Source organism: Opisthocomus hoazin, chromosome 3 (genome assembly GCF_030867145.1).
Source record: "Opisthocomus hoazin isolate bOpiHoa1 chromosome 3, bOpiHoa1.hap1, whole genome shotgun sequence".
Taxonomy (NCBI): Eukaryota; Metazoa; Chordata; class Aves; order Opisthocomiformes; family Opisthocomidae; genus Opisthocomus; species Opisthocomus hoazin.
Window position 1 is genome coordinate 59,289,984 of NC_134416.1, and position 18,829 is coordinate 59,308,812.

An 18,829-nucleotide genomic window follows, 5' to 3' on the forward strand; every position below is an offset into this window, starting at 1 on the left:
GCACATGATGTGGGTTAGCAAAAACAAGATGTGTTCAAGGACGTGCAGGCGGCCTGTTGCTATTAGCGTTAGTGCATAGTTACCAATCATAAGGGAATGTGGGGTGCGTGAACAGCGCGTGATTTATGTCTGTAGCCTATCTGAATAAGCGTGATCACGTGTGCAGATATGAAAAATGTATATAACCACGCTAGCAGACCAATAAATGGAATCGACTGTGCATTGTATCAATGTGTGAGAGTCATTCCTGTCCCTGCACGGATGCTGAAACTCGGCAGTATGCCATGACTAAGGAAGTGTGGATAGATGAAGAACAAACAAATTGAAGTGTTTTGAGAAGGCTTCTGTTTTTCTGAAGTTATCATTTACCATCTTTTTAGAAATAATTCATGTATTCCCAGGAGTTTCCATATCATAAGTTGGAAACCAGCACACTAGTTAACTTATTAAAAGAAAACTCATTTTAGACACTGAATGCCGCTGTGTTCCATTGACTTCAGCAAGAGAACAAGGGTTTGTTTTGACTTTTATGCTCCTTACTAATGGAAATCATTGGGATTTGAACAACAATACATTTAAAGTATGAGCGTAGTCCATTTAATGGGCATTACCTGTTTTAAACCAGTCAGAATGTGTTGAGGTCTTGCAAGAGATACAAAATTCCTGAGGTTTTCCCTGTTTTGTTTGGGACATAGCCATTTTTGGCTTCTGTTGACAGAAAAGTGAATAATGTACCTTCATGTGTCTCTTGAATCAAAAGATTTAATCTACTGATCATTCTAGTAAGAAGATCAAAACAGGAGTTAAGACTGGCCAACATCGTGATAGAATTCCACTGGTTTGTTTGGCAACTAAATATTTTTAACACAAGATCTATATTTCAGCACGAAATTATAAAATGCGTCTACATTATGTGACTTACAGTGTGTAAACTGAGAAATTGTACAAATGTTCTTTTAGACTACAGAATGTGCAAGACAGATAGGATATAACAACTTGCTTACTGCCCTTTTGGTAGTTGGTGTTTTATATTAATGTAAAAATACATTTTTAGCACCTTCAACTTTCTTATTTACATTAAATTTATTAACTACAGCACAGAAGTTGGGTGAATATTAGATTATATCTTTCACAAAATCACATTATTTTTATTCTGTGACAAAATAATATTCTTGGTGGTATCATAAATTGTGTTTAAAAAAAAGGACACATACATGCCTGTTGACTCCAGATTTTTTTAAATGCCTATAAATGTTTAGATCCATGAGGTCATCTGCCAAGAAATAACAGAAACTTGTGGATATGTCAAAAACAAAGCATGTTAGTACAGTGTGTAATTCTGCACTCAAATAGTGGAGCAATTCCAGGATAGATGGTGAAGCACCTTCAGCTGCATGTGTGGGTATGAGAACTATGTGGAGAATCTGGACAGCACAGATGAAGGACACTCAGCATAGCAAGCATGCAACTTTGGAAAGGTTTAATAGCACTTCACATGTAAATAATTCTTCTTGCTGTTGCACAGATAATCTCATGTCAAATTTTAGATAGCATCTGGAGCTATGCATAAATAGTATTTAAACAGGAGACTCATGTTTTCGCTCAGTAAAAGAATCCGTTAAATGACACTTTAACAACAATACCCGCAAGTGCTGTTTGCCTTTCTCCTTGGTTTATCCGTAAGGTAGCTGTTGCTGCATGCTTTTCTTAATGTCATTTTCTTCCCTTTTTTAGAGTTTCTTTGAAGGACAGTCTGCACCATGGGATTCAGCTAAGAAAGATGAGAACAGAATGAAAAATAGATACGGGAATATCATTGCATGTAAGTATTGACAACATAATTGTGCACTGTGTTAACTTCCCTTCAGAACTGGGTAAGAATGACCACCAGCCTTGTGCTCACATCAGGCCTATATTCCTATTTTCTAATTAAGAAGATAAAAGTGAGGGAAGATGTAACTTTTTTTTTTTTTTTTGAGAAAACTGTCAGATTTAATGCATTTTCTCAGCTAGCCTTCTGTATGCCTTCCATCCTGTGATCAACATTTGGCTAATGGAGAATGAGACCTTTAACCAGTACTCAGCTCTAACAGCTCCCACATTGCTCCTGGCAGCTTGGTGAAAGAGTACCCGTGACAGCATTGGTACCTCGATATTGGGTTCTGCATACTGTAGAAGTGGACAGTACTGCTGCTTAAGTATTCCTTAATAATGACAGCTATCCTGACTTACCCTCTTAATGCTAGACAGACTCTAAGGAAAAAAGCAGAATCTGTATGTTTTACTTAAAAATGCAAAGCTTGATAAAGATTAGATAAATAATCAAATAACTTGAGGACACGATAGCATTCTTTGGTGAATGACTCCTAAATCTGGCATTATGAGGTTGTAAAACACTGTGGCAAGAGATGCTGCACATGAATATGAAGGCAGGAAATATATCAAGTTTGGTAAAATTATATTGGTTTTTACACGCTGGTGGGGTTGCACTTAAAGGGTAAGTTCCCAGTGTGTATGTAGGAGATGATCCCTTCCCTGATTGTTCCTTCAAAATCTTAAGTTTAAGATATAAAGCATCTGTGTTTCTACCAGCCAGCCAGATAACCATGAAGCAGGTATAAGCAGAGAAATAAGCAGCAGTCACAGAGTGTCAGGAGTTTTGTAAGCAAGAAAATGAGCAATGGCCTTTAATGAGGGCTCGTTTAATGGTACTGCTACAGTTTAGAAATCATGTATAACCCTAGCTACATGGGACAGCATACAAGAATAAACAGTACTGATTGTCTGAATATTTGGAGGACCTATGAAGGAGTACGTAGGGCGGTATTTACATTGCCTAACTTCAGCACCTAGTCTAGATGCTTGTCCAGGCACAGCTCTACCTAGGTTTCCTCATCAGTGAACCACATGGCTTGATAGAGAGAAAGATAGCTCTCCTAGAAAAATGATTCAGAAACAGAGCCCATTTGAATGCTTCTGAATCACCACCTCAGGAGGTCCTCTCTGCAGTAATTGCAGAACGCCTTTAGAGAGACCAAATCCTAACTCAGTGACCTGCAGTAGGTGGTATGAGTAGGCCCTTATATCACTGTGGCCCAGCTGGGCTTAGGTGGTCTACAAAGAGAAAAGAGTTCACAGAATCACAGAATAGTAGGGGTTGGAAGGAGAACCTGCAGCAAATGTTTGTGGAGGCAAAGGCAAGTTAAGCAAGAGATGCTATCTGCCACATCATTTTGAATGGACATGGTATATTGCTGTGTATTTTGGATGTATGTGGTGCTACTTAGTGAAAAAGGAAATGTAATCTTCTAGGGAATTGTGAATTTCATGATGGAATAGAACATATGCAAAAGAAGATGTTAGCTAGATATGATTTTGCTTGTTTCCCCCCAAACAATCTTTAATGGGTAACAAACTTGTTATTTTGTGAGGATGTAGCAATACAGTAGATGACTATTATAATTTCAGACAAAATACTGAAGGCATAAATAGGAATACCAAAAAGTTTTGTGTTTATTCTTCCTTTGTGAAATATTATTTCCAGCTCAAGCCTGTGACAGTAGATCTTCTCTTTTAGTCAGGTTTAGCGTTGTCAGTCCCCTCTTTAATGTCATGTTAGGCATTGCCTTACACTTTGACACTCTTTGGTGGAAGAAAACAGAAGACTACTAGTGCTGCATGTCTGAGGTAATGAAGTGATGAGTAGCCAAGGGAAAACAAGCAAAAGATATTAGATGCACAAATCAATGGCAATTACAAGTGATACTGAAGGTTTTCTGAGAGGGCAAATATAACTCAGATCATTTAGATCTCTATTTACTTTTAATGTCCTCAGTATTTAGCAAAGGGAAGGAGTTGGATGGAGTTGTTATCAATAACACTTGCTATTTGTGTGGCTGTGAAAACACAGATAACACAAGTTAAAATTAAAATCCATTAGAGTTAAAGGCAGTATCTTAGAAGAGAGGCTGAAACTGCCCCCCATTTGTCGTCTGTTAAATATGTGTATGCAAATGGAGTAGTTAACTGTTTAATTATGTTATGTGGTTTACTGCTGGATAAATGGTTGCTTGTCTCAGAGTCTGAGAGTACAGTTTTAGGGGTCCATCTTGGAAAATATGTCCCAGATAGTTGTATAAAGTATTTGCTTTAGCTGAAAAGCATTTTACTAAATAGCCCTTTTACGCTATGTTTAAAGACTTAAAAATACGATGGTTCAGATGCCAGTGACTATGGGTACATGATTGTAACAAAATGTATATTTTTTCCTGTAAAGCATTTAATATCTTTTTTTTCCATCCATTTATCCTCTTTGTTTAAATTTTCCTCAAGATACTACTGTTACATTATTGCTTGTAGTCATTGTTGTTCTCTGAGGGAACTAAAACAATAGCACCAAGCGGCCAGCATTGCAGGAGCTTGTCAAAATGGCAATATGCTTTACATTACCCAAGTGATGTGCATTTAATTGGCTACAAGCGTGCCCTCCCCACTGTATGGAAGTGGCTACAACTTGTGAGCCAGTCTATCAGCAAGCTGAGTCATGATCACAGTCCAGTCACCCACAGAAAACATGCTCCTCCTTTACTGAACACAAAAAGCTTTGTATTTTCTCATTAGGAGCTAATACCAGCATGGATCTGCTAAATTAATCATTTTTTACCTAAGAAAAAATCTGTTTCTACCATAATTGTGTAGGGTTGTGCATGGATTTTGGTAAAATCTATTGGTTTTTCCTCAGGAGAGATCTTGAGGTAATTTCAGAATGGGAGGAGTTCTGCATATATTTTTACCTAACCCAATATTGACTAAATGAGAAGAGAATATTGATCACAGCTTTTAAAAGCAGCTAAAGATTTTAGGTGAGACATTTATAAAAGGCTTGATTTGCAAAGAATCAGCAAAGCATATACCAAGAAAGGGTCGTTGGCTAGGCATGCTGATCAACCAGCTACTCAAGGGGCTCGTTAGAGATCACAGTCGGCAGGCTGGCATATACATGTAGGTAATGTGAGGGGAGCGAGAATAAAATGCTTGTATTCATTATCTGTTATCATTTTCTACAAAGACAAATGGACTCCAACATAACTAATTTTGAGAGATTAAGTGATCAGTGCAAATTTAAGTTTGATCTCCTAATAGACAGGTATCAAAATAACAATGAGCTGGAAAAGACGATATTTAAAAGCTGCAAAATTTGTTAAGAGCAGCTGAAATATAAAGGAAAAAAAATACCCTAAAAATCTAGACAGTTAACCTAGAGATATTTAAGAATCAGCGTACGTGTTGGAAGAATATATGGCTTATGTACCTCTTAGGTTTAAATCTACTTGACATAAGCACAGGCATAGACACAGTAACATTTCTTTTTGTTGACTAAAGAATTTTTTCAAATTAAGAAGTCTTGCCACACAGTAAGGAGTTAACTAGAGTTTTCAAAGCAATAAAGAAAGGGAGTCACTCCAGCTCCACTGCGAATATATGGGTATTGAACAGTCTGTCACCTCCAGAATTCCCAGAAACTTAGCTGAGGATGCAGTACTAACAAGGATGCAAGTGAGAAGAAAAAAGGCAAAAAGATGATATGAAGATATAGGTATGAAGTAACTTATTTAGTTTTGCCCAATCCGAAGCAAAATTATTGCAAGGAAAGAAGGGAGTGAATAAAGAAAATAACAAAATAACAGGAAGGGTAAAGAAAAGATGCCACTGCATATTATTCAGTTGTATAAATCAGTCTAAAAGAAATAATAGGAAGTGTCTTTTTAAGATGTTTCTTAGTGGTAAATCTAAGCTTGTTTTGCCCAATATGGAACTCATTGGTGTGTAAGTCATCAAAGATGGGGTTCAGTTGCCTAAATATAGACATGTAGTGCCATTTCACATGAACTAGGACATCTGTGCAGGACCAACAAATGTGACACAGGAGACATGACAGACTTGTGTTAGTCCATAGTGGCAGCTGAAGGCTAGGCAGTATGTCCCCGGTATATAAAGCGGCATGAGATGCTTGTGCTTAGACAACTGAATTCTGCTGTAAGTAATTCAAGCAATATAAAAGTGGACATCTTTACTAGCCCGAGTTCTCTTGGTGAGAATGCTTTTAAGGCAATGATGCAGGAAATGATGAAAATGTGGATGAAGACATACCATGAGTCCAAGCAAGCTTGACTTGGAGTCTGCTGACTTCAGCAGAAGTTGGATCAGGTCCAAAAACTGTAAAAGCAGCAGCCATGCCTGGAGCTTAGAAAGTTCCTAACAGAGTATCTTTGTCAAGATGAATTTTTAGATTTAAGGGCTTGTGAGCCGAACCTCCATTCTGAAGAAACTGATAAATAGCTTAATTAAGCAGAGAACAACACAGCACTTGGATAAGCGTAGCTTGGTAGGGTCAGACCAGTTTGGTTTACATAATGGAGACTCAATAAATAAATATATAATCTCTATAAATTTTTTGTCTTGAAAAAATTAGTACATAGGCTGAAAAGGCTGACCTGATGAACATAATTGATTTGAATATTCCAGCGTGTTTGGAAGGACTCATTCTTGAAGACTGTTGGGTGAAATAATCACAAGAAAGTAGCAATATAAGGGCTGCGTGGAACCTAGAGATGGAATTTTAATTCATTCTAATTTACGATATTTGGTTTACAACTGTGCCCTTTCTCTCTCCCAAGGGAATCCCAGGGAAGCGATTGAGGCTCTGAGATCTCTTGTCCCTGAGAATTGGAGCATAAAAGTGGATGAAATAAAGAATTTGCCTCTTCCTTTCCTACTCAACCTTTTGAAAAATCTCTTGACTTGGAATTCTAAAACAATGTTATTTTAACAACCACTTGCCCTCGCCTTCCTCCCCCGTAATGTGGGCCAATATTATGCTACTTATGATGAAGTTGGGGTTTTAAGCCACTTCATGTTCTTTCATTCATTTGTTACGTTTTAGGATTGTTAAAGCTCAAAAAATAGCTGTTTAGACCATGGGTGGCAAGTTTCAGGTGCTCTAATGCTTTTTTACATTTACAACAAAATAATGACAGTCGTGAAAGTCTGTCATCAGCTGCAAGTAATATTAGCTCAGCTAGCAAGCAGCATTCAAGAACAATAATACACAGGTATCTAATTAGCAAGAGCAACTTGTAAACAAAGCAGCAGTAAGGTGGCTATTTACCATCTCTCCATCCTTGAGATCCTACCCTCAAATTGTTTTATCAACAATTTGTGCAGCATTTGGGAAAAGCCGTTGTGTTTGGTTGCTTTTGAACCAAGAGAATCAAGAAGACCACATGAAGTCTCAAAGAAGAAAAAGCCTTGCTGGCATACAGAGATTCTTTGGGGGGGGGATCTAGCCTCTAGTGCCTCTTAATCACTGCTGTGGTATAGCAAAGAAAATGAGGCAGCTGACAAGAAACTAATTAGCGCCGTGGTGTTTTGGATTGATATTCAGAAAATAGAGTTGGAAGTGTTTGCATATTCCTGGATGGATATAGATGGCCACAGTGAGCAATATTCAGTGACAAAACCATCATCTGACTGCTTGGGTTTTGTCATTACTTTATTTTGCTTTCTCCCTTACTGAAAACATAGTGAGTTTCCTTCAGAAACTGTGAGGTGGCAGTATGTCTTGCAGAATGACTTCAGCTTATTTTGAATACTGGCAGAAGCATTTCCAAATGACTAAACCTTTCACAACTTCATGTTATTTATTTTATTGACAAAAGCAGGAGGGGTGTCAAGGCAAAAAACAGAATTGCAGTAGATTTCATATTAGAAATGTTTAAGACATTCAGACTGAAAATCATAGGGGGTCTGGAAAGCCTTATGAGTGACTGAAATGAGGGTTAAATGTAGATACAGTGTTTTCATGGACAACAAAACAAGCATTAACTTGCAAATACCACGGTTTTAGTTTGACTTTAAAGTAATATTTTGATGAAGGCTTTGTTGCTGAATGTGTCTTTAATTACCTTTTTTTCTCTCTCCATTGTTCCCATTTCAGATGATCATTCTCGAGTGAGATTGCAGCCCATTGAAGGAGAAACAAGTTCCGATTACATCAATGGAAATTATATTGATGTGCGTATACTGCTGTAGTCAACAAACTTAGCGTTGTGTTCAGTAAAAGAGGCAGCTATTATCCTCACATAATTCATAATTTGTAACAGAGATCACAGCTAATATCAGCTGGTAAACATTATTAGAAAGTACTCTCTTTGGAGCTAGGTGTACACCAACGGGAAAAAAAAAGCCTCAAAGGTTTTGTCAGTAAGCAAATGAAAGGAGTCCTTTCCTCCAATTGCCATTAGACTGAAACCTTGCCAGCAACACTCTGTGGCTACTTTGCCTGCTGGTGCTTATATGGGCTAACAAAATGTTATTTTCACTTTCTGTCAACAGCTTGGCATCATTCCACATTTAAAATAAAGCTGTTTGCATTTTAATGTGACAAAACTCTGTAATGCCTAATGCAGAGATTTGCAATCTCTTGTCATCTCTGCACTTTTAAGTCGCCTTCAAAGTATATTCTGCAGCTGTTAACCAGTACTTCTAATGCAAGCAAGAAATTTCATTAAATATGTAGGCTGTTTAATTATTGAAGGTGGCTTCTTTGTTCATTCTGCATTATGTTAACCTAATGTTTTACATTAGAATAAATTCTTTAAGAGACAAGATGGTTTTGGTTGAAAGAAGGAACTCAAAAGTAGAATTAAAAATCACTAGAAAGTCAATACGATTTAAAGCCAGAAATGTATGGATAGCAAAGATAATAATTTTATTGTGTACAAGAAGTGCTAGTTGTTAGGCCAAGTGAAACAGGTGTTGCTGCATAGGAAGCTGTGTCCGCTAAAGGTTTCTTCACAGAATCACAGAATCACAGAATGGTAGGGGTTGGAAGGGACCTCTGTGGGTCATCTAGTCCAACCCCCCTGCCAAAGCAGGGTCGCCTACAGCAGGCCACACAGGACCTTGTCCAGGCGGGTCTTGAATATCTCCAGAGAAGGAGACTCCACAGCCTCCCTGGGCAGCCTGTTCCAGGGTTCCGTCACCCTCAGAGGGAAGAAGTGCTTCCTCATGTTCAGACTTAACTTCCTGTGCCTCAGTTTGTGCCCATTGCCCCTTGTCCTGTCACTGGGCACCACTGAAAAGAGTCTGGCCCCATCCTCCTGACACCCACCCTTCAGATATTTATAAACATTTATAAGGTCCCCTCTGAGCCTTCTCTTCTTCAGGCTGAACAAGCCCAGCTCCCTCAGCCTCTCCTCACAGGAGAGATGCTCCAGTCCCCTCATCATTCTTGTAGCCCTCTGCTGGATTCTCTCCAGTAGCTCCTCATCTTTCTTGAAGTGGAGAGCCCAGAACTGGACAGAGTACTCCAGATGGGGCCTCACTAGGGCAGAGTAGAGGGGAAGGAGAACCTCCCTCGACCTGCTGGCCACACTCCTTCTAATGCACCCCAGGATCCCACTAGCCTTCTTGGCAGCCAGGGCACACTGCTGGCTCATGGTCAGCCTGTCGTCCACCAGGACACCCAGGTCCCTCTCCACAGTTTGCCCGAAACCTGTACTGGTGCATGGGGTTGTTCCTCCCCAGGTGCAGGACCCTGCACTTGCCCTTGTTCAGCAGCACCTTTGAAAAATAGTGTCACTGTTTGCAGTTCGAATTTAATCAATGGTACAAAACAGGAATGTGACAGAAGTTTTCCTCAGAGTATGGAGGAACTAGAACTATACAAGAAAAGTAGGCACTCCAGTTGTAACAATCTGAAGTCTGAAGTGTTAACTTTCTGAAGATATCTCCTTCTAATGATGTTTATTAGCATGTTCAATAACCATTAAGTTAAGCTGATTTCTGCTCAGTCCCTTGCTGTTTGAAAGAATAGCACAATCACCAAGAGGTAAAGGCACATATGGAAATATGTTTAGGTAGATGTCTCACTAAACTCTGAAGGGAGTCATCTGTCATGAAAGGAAAGAGAGTTCCCGTTGGGGACCTAGACTGGAATTCACTTTCACACTTTCTCTGACATTCAGGATTGTTCTCATTTTAGGCTAGTAGTATGTTCTTATGTCAAGTTTGGATCTGACTCTAAAATATTACAAGATGTGGGGAATAAGGATTTGGAAGATACAGTCTCATTTAAAATGCTGAGAAGATAACTGCATAGCAACCTTTTTTGCTTATGGAAGTACAGGAGGATGGAGAGAATGTGGCCCTAAAAAAAACGATGGGTGAGAACCAAAAATTTCTCTTCCTCATCCTCAGCACATGGCTGAATTGCAAAGCTTGGAGACTGCAGACATTTTCCAAGGACAACTCTACCTGAAAACACAGCATTTTTTGTTTATAATCTTGCTAGTCAGGTTTCCATTAGAAATGCTTATTTTTCTATTACAGAAGTAGCTGCAATTTTACTCTTGCATGCGGTTATTAGTATAGTTGTCATGTTGTCAGAATAAACATGTTAATAAGGGAATGGCACCATCACAGACCCTATGAACTTTTTTTGGATAAAAGAGAGAGGGGCAATTGTTATGCTGTATTTTTTCCCATGTGTTTTTTCAGTGGGAAATGGAATTGTTTGATCCCAGCCCCTAGGGATATTAGATTATCCGTAGCAGAAAAAAATCAACTCTGTAGCTATCTGAACACTTCTCAGTTCATAGACTTCCAGATTTTGCTTCAATGGCATGTAAAGGAATCAATTCTGTAATTTATGTTATTCTTTCTGTAATATTCAAGGTATCTTCAGTTGTTTTGAGTCATTCCCACCTTGCATGGCTACAATGCCCCTTGCTCTTTTACAAAGAAATTGCAATGGCATGCAAGCAACAGCTTTAAGTTCTTCCTGTTGATGACTGACAACACATCATAACCATTATTGAAAGATTAACACTGGTATAACTGAATTTATCAACATACTCGTGCACAATCTAATCCTTTGGTGACACTCCCATCACATCAGAAAGTCAACTGCTATAAAAAGGGTATTGTTCCCTGTTGGCAACCTATTCAATGTTGAAAAGAATCCATAGAGTATTAGTCTTTATTGCACAGCCAGCTTGTGAGAAACTTAGAATTGTTTTATGTTCTTCCTATTTAGATGTGAACAAGTGTATTCATACCAAGCCATTTAGTCAAAGAATTTACTCTCCTTTTTCACTGTTTAGAAATAAAACATAGACAGATCACAGTGGACAGAGTGAACATCCTCCCACCCTTCCCCAGGCTGAATGCAAATCTAGCATTCTTTAGCTGTTAAAAAAGGGGTAGGCTCTGCACTCAATAGCAATAGCTTGGAGGTATGTCTCGGCCTCCATCAGCATCTGATGCCATTAGCGGCAAGCGCTAGAGAGGATTTCACGCTGTTCATGTTCAGCAGAGCCAGCAAGGGACTGAAAGAACGTAGTATTTCTGTCCCCTAATGTACAAAGCTGCAACTTAAGTATCTTGCAGAAAACAAATTTACTTCTCGTTGCCTTTCTCCCTTGCTCTTCCCCCACTGGAAAGAACTTTTGCATCTAATATGTTGTCTGTATGGTTGCGATTTTTACTGAATACTTCTCTAAATGAAGTTTCACTCATAGTGACGTAGCCAAGGTGCATATTGCTTATATTTTTTTCTTCAATTTATTTTAGGGTTATCATAGACCAAATCATTACATTGCTACACAAGGTAAGTTTATCCCTCTTTCTTTTTGGGTATGTGAGGCTAAGAGGTTTTGGTACTTGGATTACAGTTTATACTTTCTAATACACATTCTTGCCACAGTCAATATCCAAGACAGAGTAAGCTTAATCACTTTGGTAGGAGCAAGCAAACTGAATTATTAACTAATTTTCAAGTATGTTAGGTAAGTGGTCTTTTTGCTTTGTGTTCGATTAAGTTTTGAGTAGAAAAGCAATATACATCCTTTTTGGCAGAAGTTATTCCACGTGTTATCCCTCATGAAAAAAGAAAGAAGTCATGGTAGAATTATTCAGTAAACTTTTCAGAGAGACAACAGTGTCATGAAAATGTATGTTCTCCTAATTGTTCAATGATAACTAGGCTTCAGGTCCTTAAAATGCAACACACTTCCGTTAGCAAGTTTTAGTAGAGGACCCAAAGATATATTATGCTTGCAGGGGGATTCTCCAAACGCATCTAGAGAGACAATTCTACAGGCCATTGTTTAAAAGCTTGCTTGTGAAAAAGAACCTACTCCTTTGTCAACATGCAAATTAATTTTCAATTTGTACTTGTCTTCAAAGACACAATTTGCCCATTCTGAAGCAGTTCTTATTTATTTTTTGGTCAAGTTCAAAGCTGGAGCATGTAGGAAAGATGAGTCTGCTGTGACTGCTTAATCATAATATTGAACAATATGCCAATCTCCTGCCTGTGCTTGGATAGCATAAACGTGAAAATTTGATTGCTCCTCCACTGCTTGGAGGGAATCTTCTCTGTAAGAGGTATTCTGTGACAGAGCTTCCTGCATTTGCCCGTGGAGCTGAAGAAGTTGAGCTACACCCACGGACGTTATTTCAGCACACGCCCAAACTTTTAAGAGAGCCAGCTGGAGTACTGAGTATAATATACTCAGAATAATCTTACCATGTGTTGGATTTAAAGGTCATATATACTTTTTAATGACTTTTTATCAAAGCAGAGAAAATGTTGGCCATGTCAGATACGAGCTCTTACTGTGATTTCAGTTGTCCCCTAAGTAACCCAGAGTCTGCAGCCTCCAGTCCCCACTCCTACCAGTGCAAGGCTTCGTGTCTCTGCCTTTCTGTACATCAGCTCTCCACAATCCCAGGTGAGGTGCTGCTTTGTGTCAGATGATAGTGTGGCAGGACGCAGATCTTATTTCTAGAACCGCCTCATTACTGTCACTACTACACTTTTAGACCAGAATTAGAATTTGTGGTCTTAGAGTATGAGCCATTTAAATGTGCTTCTTCTTTCACTTCTGCTACCCACTCACCACACTCCTCAGTCCACAGTCTGTCTACAGATGAGCCAGACAGGAAAACTAGGACAAAAATGCAGCATTTGCTTAATTCCCTTTGGGCTTTTACACCCTCCTCTTCTGAGAAGAAATGGATTGTTCCATTTAACATCCTTTAGCTAATGATGCAGTTTGTTTTCACCTGTAATTGAATCCTAAAATAAAAAGTTACACAGCTGGCATTTTACTTGCAGTTGTAATATAGTTGTTTTCATCAGGAGATTCACCAGAAGATCTCCCTGGCCGTTTTCTGGTGGACATACAAGATCCCTATCTGGAGCAAATTTAAATGCGGCTCTATCATGCATTGTAACACTTGAATAGCAAATAGCAAGCTTGAGGTTTTTGTACTTTCAACTCTTAAAGCGAAGTGTGTAAGAACATAGGAAGAATGTACTGAGTCTGTGTACCAGATCCACCAGCAAGTCCCACCAGTTTCTTTGCCACACTTTTTTCCTAGTATAGTGTCAAGAAGTACCTAGTCAAGAAGGAGAATAAGAAGAGTGGAAACAAGTCTTCTTCCAAGATATAAAAGGATATATGACTGTTTCAGCTGTCATTCTTTGGGGCAGGTCCCATCAGTTTCTTCTGCGTAGGTGCAGCTAAGTGCACACAGGGGTGCCCTCCCACAGTGCATTGAGTGAGAAACTGACTCTCTGCAGAATATAAAATTCATTTAGAAATGTGTGTACAATTTACAGCAAATTCAAAATAATCTGACTGTGAGTTTTTTGGTGGATTACATCTTTAGGATCTTATTTTTTAAGGCCAGTTGGAAAGCAGATTTGTATCTCTATTTTGGAGGAATGAAGAGCACTGATCTCAAGAGGTTTATGTATTCCCTCTGACTCTGTCCCTGGCCTGATGAAGAATCACGAGAAAGTTTCTTTTCCTTCCTCTGTCTCAGCTTTCCCATCTGCAGAATAGGGTTAAAAATACTCATCTGCTTTTTATAGTCCTCTGCAATGTCCTGATAGATGCAGCTGTGTAAAGGCTATTTAGTGTTATTCCCCAGTATCCCAGCTTCCTGGCAAAGCCTTTGCAGAATAGTAACGCTTACAGTGGTGATGCAGTCTCTGTCTTTTGTAAAGATGATAAGGTAACTGGGAATAATCTCTAAAACTCCTTTAAGGCTCTATATTAACTATGAAAGGAAAGACATTGGTTTCAGATGTCAAACAGACAATGCCTCTGTACGTCTTCCTCTACTAGTAAGCCTGTCGTGAGCCGTGCCTTGCAGTAGCCAACGATGGTCATGCTCTGTTTTAGAACACTCTTTCATGTAGGTATGTATAAACACATCAATGCAGCACAACAGTGAAGCCGCATGTCTAATTCCTTTGATGTCTACTTCACATCAGTCTTTAAATAATTTTTCCCATTCTCCCTTTTCTCCTCCACTGCAACTTTCACAGGTGCACATACCTATTGTTCTTTGAAGGAAAATATCATTACGTGAGTCAGTTTTAAATCTCTGGGGAGTTAGAATGATTGATATTTAATTTTCTTATATTCTTCTTAAGCTGCATTCAACATATCAAGTGTTAATGAGCAAATACAATTGTTTGAAGTGAAAAAGTGGCAAATTTAATCAGTTTGTAATAGACTACCAATCTGCTTTTAACAGAGCTGGGAGTTGCATAATCACCTGTTTATTAGAGTGTTACTGTCTTCCATGCTAACCAGAGTTTGACATACAGACTGCTATCTTTCCATCTTGGCATTCATAGCATCCTGCTGCTAATTTGAATTAGGGGGCATTTTTTAAAAGAGTTACCTAATGAAGGCTTTCTCAACTAATAATCAAAAAAGATTTTACTTCCATTTTAAGAGTAATACGTTCAGAGTGTGCAATTTCAATTATAGAATTAACACCAATTTTCCCTTATGTGTTAAATACAGTGTGAGTGGTAGACTGAATTTACAGCTAATAAAGACTTTTGGTGATCTGCTGTAATTGGCATCAACATATGGAATCCGCACCTGAGTCACCGTGATTAAAAAGAATCCCTCGTCACAAGCCGGCGTACTGGGTCATGCAGAACCAGCAAGCTGGTGCAATTTAAAGCTCGCTACTTTGTTTTAAATATCCCTTGTTCCCATGGATATAATTCTTTATATTTTCTTGTAGCTGAATATCGAGCTCTTGTAAGATATGTTCAATTTACTGGCAGCCAGGGTTTTTTTCCAGGAGTTCGGTAACCAATGAATTTTAACCAGGTCATTTAGTGAAAGCATTAGGTTGAGTATCTGTACGGTACTTACTCTCACACACACTGCTGGGTGTTCTTACTGTTAGATGACTGCTGCTGCTCTTGCACGTCTCACCCTGATTACTAAGCGGGAAAAATTAATCTTTTTTTTGTATTTACTTGTTCTGTGTCCCCTGAAGTTCATGTAGTTAACTGACCTATGACTTAGCTTCTTTTAGCAAGTCTCTGTCAAAGGTGTTGTAAAGCTTCCTCCACCACTGCACCAGCAACTGTAAATTAAGAGTGACAAAGGAATGGTAATACAGTTCTACAGCATCACTCATTGCCATTTCCAGCAGGGCTGGTTTTCGAGCAGATCAATCATGTGTGAAACAACAGATACTACCATGCAAGCTGCATGTCTTTATAGATGAAGTACATTCATTTGTGCATCTCAGACTTTTGAATACTCCTCACAGTTCAGATTGTCTCTGCTTGCTGCAGCATGCAGAGGAACAGGATCTAAGATGTTTTGTGGAAGTACTTTGGAGCATATCTTAATGACTGTAAAAAGTTACTCTTGAAAATAAAGCAGCTGTAGATGTAATAGCCCAAGGTAGCCTTTCAACCTCCTTTTTGTCTGTATCCCATTGTAAATCAGATGTTAAACTTTGTGTGTTGCTAATTATGGAGACAGACATTAAGTCAAGTTTCAGTCATGAAGAGTTTTTTAGGTGTGAGTTATAAACTTCTGAAAATAAATATTTACATTGGATATGTTTAGAGTCTTCACTACAGCAGCATAAACTTGCCACTGTAATAGCCTCTTTCATATTCCTTCTCTTTTCTGCAAAATATGTGTCTTTCTTCCACACATGACTGTATATGTTGTGTGAACAGTTTAATAAGGGTTTTCAGAAACAAAAATACATTTTCTTTCAGACTGAAAGTTCCCTTTCAGACATCTGAAGCAGAAATACTGCTTTGAATAATAATACTCTTAACTTCCTTGGCATGTTTTTTTGTTTTTATGTTGCAAAAAGTTGTCAAAACCACAGCAGTGTGGAAGCTCCACACTTCTCTGTATGAAAAAACTTTTGCTGCTATAGTTTTAGCCTCCAGATGAAAATTAACAGTTGAATTTACTTCAGGGAGAATTGAAAAACAACGAAGCAAGATAAGTTCTACACAAGTTTTCAGCTTTGTATATGCTGTCATTTTTTCAGGATGTAGGGTAGTCAGGCTGTTTCCCTGATATGTATACGAAGTGATTGAATTCTATACACCTATATTAATCTTGAAGATTCAGCTATGTTTGATGCTGTTCTGCTGGTCAAGGGAGGTGATTCTATGCCTCTATTCTGCTCTGGTGAGACCCCACCTGGAGTCCTGTGTCCAGCTCTGGAGTGCTTAGCACAGGAAAGACATTGGAGCAGGTCCAGAGGAGGCCACAAAAATGATCCGAGAGCTGGAGCACCTCTCCTGTGAGGAAAGGCTGAGAGAACTGGTGTTGTTCAGCCTGGAGAAGAGACGGCTCCAGGGAGACCTTACTGCGGCCTTTCAGTACCTAAAGGGGGCTTATACGAAAGATGAGGACAGACTCTTTAGTAGGTCCTGTTGCGATAGGACAAGGGGTAATGGTTTCAAACTAAAAGAGGGTAGATTTAGACTAGTTATAAGTAAGAAATCTTTTACAGTGAGGGTGGTGAAACAGTCAGATTGCCCAGAGAGGTAGTGGAGGCCCCATCTCTGGAAACACTCAAGGTCAGGTTGGATGGAGCTCTGAGCAGCCTGGTCTGGTTAAAGATGTCCCTGCTCACTGCAGGCGAGTCGGACTTGATGACCTTTAAAGGTCCCTTCCAACCCCAACTATTCTATGATTCTATGATATTGTCACGCACGAGATATGTATCAGGATAATAAATTATGACAAATTTGTTTTTTCTAGCATTTTTACTTGCGCTTTAATGTAGACTAAATTATCTTGTTTGTTCATCTGGGTAAAGTGTTCATGTTAATGCACTTAAACTCCCAACACAAGTTTAAAAAATACAGCATCTGAATATCTTACTCACAAGCATGAGCAACATTCCTTCACAATGAGATCCTTGGGGACAAATAAAAGAAACAAGTAGCCAAAATGAACTCATATTTTTGAGCTAGAGAATAGTGATGATTTTATTACATCCTGATGCTTATGATTGACTCAACATGAAAATAGAAAGTAGAAATGGGAAAGACTAATTAGGTTCTTTTGTCCATTCCCTAAGGAACCTTCTACTGAAGGGGATAAAATGATCTTAAACTTCTCATCCATCATCAAAATTGATTCTGCATTACAAGTTGATATGAAGAATCCAGTCCAACAAGTCAATTACCGAAGATTTTTGAGTTGGAAATGTTAGAGGCAGCGTGTTTTTTACAAAATAATTTCCATATTTTTGTAGTCTTCCCAAGCTGAGATGGACTATTTAGAATGAGTGATTAATAGGTATTCATTTTTCCATGATGCAAATCACCCTTATTGAGAAGAATGCACAGATTGAAAATTAAAACAGTTTTCTTGCTGGAAAACATTGATTCAGCTAAACTGAAACTTTCCGTTGGACTGCTTTCACAAAGACAGTTCAGGTTCAAACTGTGGGCTCGAGGGTCCTGCAGTAAGCCTTCAGTCAGAGCTGTGACCTCAGATGGAGAGCCAATACCTCACGTTGCTATTTGATCTGAATCAATTTGGACCTGTATCTCAGCTTCCCAGATGAGTCACCTATCATTCTCCCAACATGCTTGACTGTAATTAAACAATTAAATGTCTGTAGAGCATAGAGAGAAAGAGAGTCCATGTGTGAGTAAAACCAGCTCTGTCTCTCTGTAGCCAGTACACTCCGCTGGAAAATAAGTCAAGGCCTCTAGTTACAATTACAGTTATTCAGTGTTCCTGTTTCATAGCAGAAAAAAACTGAAATATGCTCCCTGCAAGACATTGCCTAGCAGCACTCTCTTAAAAGCTGTGCGAGATAAAGATTCAAGACTCTGGCCTTATTCAGGTATCCCACATAATCCTCACTAGGGGATTGCTTACCCCCAGGAGTGCTACACGTAATGCAAAATTTGAAAGATGCTGGATTTATCCAGTCCGAGAAAACATTAATGAGAGGAACAGACCATCTAACATCCTTACTGTGTGGCAAAAAATATATGAAAGAAAGAGTTCTTCATTTATACTAGATGAACTACATTAAACTGCCACTACGTTGTTTAGTTGGTTTTTTTAATTTCCTGCAGTTAAGATCAGAAAAAAGAGCTTTCTTGAATGGCATAATGGTGCATGCATGGCCAGTAGTACTATGTACACAGATTTTATTGCATTCAGCTTCACCTAATCTCAGGCTAACTGGATAAATCTGGACCATTTCTATTGCTGCCAGTTCCTCCGTTCCCAGCCTGCAGTACTTCTGTGAGTAGTAAAAAGGTGTTATGGGAACGTGGTATTTATTCTTTGGGAAATCATATGACATTTTCATTTTATTTTGTTGATACAGAACAAACTGAGCTCGTATTGGAAATTTAGCCGTGGAGAAATGTCAATCAATAAGTGTGTAACACTTTATTAGATGGAAAGTTAGCTGATAGCATTAGCTGTAGTGT

At 38.8% G+C, this 18,829-nt stretch overlaps 1 protein-coding gene across 11 annotated transcripts in view; it reads left to right on the forward strand.

The window, feature by feature from the left end:
• PTPRM (protein tyrosine phosphatase receptor type M) overlaps positions 1–18,829 on the forward strand; it is a 499,856-nt gene that overhangs the window by 437,136 nt on the left and 43,891 nt on the right. For all 11 annotated transcript variants that reach the window (XM_075416445.1, XM_075416446.1, XM_075416448.1 and 8 more), the window contains 3 exons: positions 1,735–1,822; positions 7,997–8,073; positions 11,635–11,671. In XM_075416445.1, coding sequence (XP_075272560.1) covers positions 1,735–1,822; positions 7,997–8,073; positions 11,635–11,671 — 202 coding nt within the window. The remainder of the gene's footprint in view (positions 1–1,734; positions 1,823–7,996; positions 8,074–11,634; positions 11,672–18,829) is intronic.